General features: G+C 55.7%; 1 protein-coding gene across 1 annotated transcript; it reads right to left on the bottom strand.

The window, feature by feature from the left end:
- Positions 1-211: 211 nt before the first annotated feature.
- Positions 212-3,509, bottom strand: LOC133358076 (tetranectin-like). Its single transcript, XM_061576370.1, has 3 exons — positions 2,877-3,509; positions 1,205-1,300; positions 212-645 (listed from the first exon to the last, which is right to left on the bottom strand). Exons 1-3 carry the CDS (start codon positions 3,289-3,291, stop codon positions 212-214), a joined length of 945 nt encoding a protein of 314 aa, XP_061432354.1. The 5' UTR covers positions 3,292-3,509.
- Between the last annotated feature and the right edge of the window lie 258 nt (positions 3,510-3,767).

The raw sequence follows: 3,767 nt of genomic DNA on the forward strand, positions 1-3,767 counted from the left end.
TCTCTCTCCAACCGCACTGGCATCTCTCTCCTCCTACATCACCATGCCAACCTCTTCCCCTCCACCTTCCACTCTCTCCTACACCCGCCCCAATCTCCCCAACCACCCGTCCACCATCCCACAAATCAAACGAATCATCTCACAAATCAAACGAATCATCTCACAAATCAAACCAATCATCTCCGCATGCCCCCATCCCTCCCTCCCGCCGTCAAGCCGGTATGGAGAACTGGCACACGAAGGGCAACTCGATCTTGCACGCGGCCACGTCCCAGGCAGGGCGCTCTCCCTGCAGGGCCGCCCGCACGCACGAAGCCGCCGCGGTGCCGCCGCCGCCGCCGCGCGGAGCCGCTGGATCCGCCCACGGCGCGTATCCCAGCGGGGCTCCGGTCGCGTCCGCGAAGCTGCCCCCCGGCTCGCGCAGGTCGCTCGCGCCGAGCCACAGACGCTGCGGGGCGCCGCTCGTCGCCGCGGGCAGCCGAGGGGAGGCGTAGGCGACAAGCTCCTCCGCTGCCCTCGCGTCCGCGGGCAGCGCAAGCTGTCCTCCCCGAGCAAAGCATTCCTCGGACGCCTCGTGGAAGGGGCGAGGCGCGGCGAAGAGCAGCAGGCACGTGTTGTCTCGCGTCTTGGTACCACGCAGGCACACTGTGTGGGGGTCCGGGGGGGGAGAGGTAAATGATGATTGTGTGATGGTGATGACGAGAGATGATGATGGATGAGTGTAATGCGGTGTTTGATAGCGATGCATGATGAAATATCCCAGAGATGCATGGTGAATTAACCCAGAGATGCATGGTGAATCATCCCAGAGTTATTCACTCATCCAGCCGTGCTAATCGGAGGTGCGGGGGAAGGACAACAGACTGAACACAATAGGCAGTTCTAAATGAATGATTCTTAATCTAGATGATTTCCTCATATCAGAAGGAAGAGCGTTCCAGCCGGCCGCAGAAGCGCACTCACTCCATGCACCAAAGACAAAGATCCCCCGTATCGCCTTAACAGACTGTAGGGGCAAGTGCTGTTAACGAGCACCTATCAAGGCCGGCACTGCACACAAGGGGGTGGGTGGCCAGCACCACGCCCGCGTCCATCTGCACACACACACGCACACACACACACGCACACACGCACATACACACACAAACGCACACACACACGCACACACACGTACACACACGTACACACGCACACACACACGTACTCGTGTGCAGGGCCTGCATCTCCTTGAGCGCGTTCACTTCGCGTCGCAGGTCCTCGATGTCTCGCGCCAACTTCTCCGCGAGCACCGCCTGGCTGTCTGCAGGGGATGGAGATCGTGGTGGTGGTGGTGATGGTGGTGATGGTGGTGATGGTGATGATGGTGGTGATGGTGGTGGTGATGGTGGTGGTGGTGATGGTGGTGGTGATGGTGGTGGTGATGGTTGTGATGGTGGTGATGATGGTGGTGATAGTGATGCTTCATCATATTTGTGGCAACTTGCAACGCTGCGCCGCCGCCACCACCACACAGCACACAGCACTCGCTCCTCGTTCTCGTAGAGGAAGCGAGGGAGGGGACGACTTGGAGTGAGAGAGGACGACTCAGAGAGAGAGGACGACTCAGAGAGAGAGAGGGCGACTCAGAGAGAGAGAGAGTGAACGACTCAGAGAGAGAGGAAGACTCAGAGAGAGAGAGGAAGACTCAGAGAGAGGACGACTCAGAGAGAGGGGGGGGCGACTCAGAGAAAGAGAGAGGGTGACTCAGAGAGGGGGGGTGACTCAGAGAGAGAGAGGGGACGACTCAGAGAGAGAGGGGGCGACTCAGAGAGAGAGGGGGCGACTCAGAGAGAGGACGACTCAGAGAGAGAGGGGACGACTCAGAGAGAGAGGGGACGACTCAGAGAGAGAGGGGACGACTCAGAGAGAGGACGACTCAGAGAGAGAGGGGACGACTCAGAGAGAGGACGACTCAGAGAGAGAGAGGACGACTCAGAGGCGCCAGGAGGAGGCACCACAGACGAGGAGCGGGAAGGCAAGCAGCAGCACCCAGGCGGTGGTCAGGAGCCGGCGCTACCAACACTTCAATTGTCCAAGCTCTGCGATCCTCTACGTATTAATGCGTGTTTACATGCGGGAGAAACTCCACGGAGACGAAGGGAAAACACGGCCAGGCAGCGTCCACGCGTTGCTGTGCCGCCTTCTCTCGACATATGCTGCTGCGTCCACAGTGCTGGATTACAGGCGTGTTGATGTCCACACGCAGTGCGGATTCAGCTAGTGCGGGGCCTGTAGCATGAGGTTATAAAGAGACCCTAAATTTAGAAAAACGTAATTATTAAAAGACCATTTTTTTACTTGCATAGTAAAGTAATTTGATTTTTTTATTTGCTATATAGCCAGATACTACGACAAATCGCTAACCTTAAACACCCAGTCGTTAATAAAAGTTGAAGGCGGTATAGTACTATAGTAATAGAGCAAGCGCAGAATCACTGAACCGGAATTGATAGCTTGAAAGCATCTAGCGCGGGGCTCTTGAAAGTGCGGAGCCCGTAGCTACTACACATGTAGCTACTATACATGTAGCTACTACACACATGTAGACATTTATATCAGCCAAATGCTCTAAATGCGCGTAGATTATAAATGTTGAGGGAAAAACCGGAGGACCACGAGAAAAATCCACGCGACTACGGGGTCGATAGAGAGAGAGAAAGACACGCAAACTCCACATATCCCGTCGGGATGGAACCCACGACCTCGTGCATACCAGTCGAGGTAGTTCGTATGCCCACCTCGCTTCACCAAGATACTGCGACACACGTGGGGGGACGGCTGGACTACAGCTTGGGACAAATCAGCTCTCGGCTGACGGTGCCTCTCTCATCGTTTACCTGCGGGGCGCCCGGTGGCCTTCTTTGGCGGGGGTCTCTGCTTGATCGTCTGCGCCCCGCCGGGTGCCACCAGAGCCAGCAGAGCCACGGCGAGGAGGAGGAGGAGGCCGCAGCGCGTCACGCGATGCGCAACCACCACGTCCATCATCGACACCATCATCATCACGGTCACCGACTCGGTGCCTACAGAGCCACAGCCTCGCTCTTCTCCTTGCACGGCTGCTCGTTGTTGTTGCTGCTGTTGCTGTGGTGGTGGTGGTGATGAGAGCTCCAGTGACGTTGGGGTGCCAGTGATGGGGGTTTTATATCCGACGGGAAATGAGATGCGGGTGCTTGGGTCGGGCTCACACACACACACGGCAAAGATCCCCCATAAAGCCGACCTCGGGCTGTTGGGGCAAGTGCTCGCATACATTCACATACATTCACACGTATATACATTCAGACTGTTTGGGCAAGTGCTGAGCATCTATGAAAGTCCACACTTAATACGATTGCGGTTTGAGTGGCAGATTTGTGCCAGAAATACTATTACTATTAACAATTTTTTTTATTTCACCAGCTAATACCCACTGAGCGACGTAGCTCTTTTCAAAAGCGACCTGCCCACAAATGATAACTCAACGAAGTGCCTTATGGTGTGGGAATTTATAGCAGCCAAATATTCTTAACGCACGCGACCACGAGGAAAACGCGCAAACTCCAAATATACAGCAGCAGGCGTCAGGGACGGGATCGAACCCACGACCTCCTGTATATCAGGTGAGGTAGATAACATCTCATAGCCACCGTGATGATGATGAGAGAGACACGCAAACTCAAAATATACAGCAGCAGGCGTCAGGGACGGGATCGAACCCACGACCTCCTGCATACCAGGCGAGGTAGTCA

The sequence above is a fragment of the Lethenteron reissneri genome, chromosome 60 (assembly GCF_015708825.2).
Source record: "Lethenteron reissneri isolate LAM-NWPU_2019-01 chromosome 60, ASM1570882v1, whole genome shotgun sequence".
NCBI lineage: Eukaryota > Metazoa > Chordata > Hyperoartia > Petromyzontiformes > Petromyzontidae > Lethenteron > Lethenteron reissneri.

Bases quoted from the DNA above. Each gene is read 5' to 3' on its own strand.
- LOC133358076 (XM_061576370.1), bottom strand. From the start codon at position 3,291: ATGTATGCGAGCACTTGCCCCAACAGCCCGAGGTCGGCTTTATGGGGG. The intron at 1,301-2,876 runs GTAAACGATGAG...CATCCCCTGCAG, and splicing joins GGCCACCGGGCGCCCCGCAG to ACAGCCAGGCGGTGCTCGCG. The intron at 646-1,204 runs GTACGTGTGTGT...ACCCCCACACAG, and splicing joins GATGCAGGCCCTGCACACGA to TGTGCCTGCGTGGTACCAAG.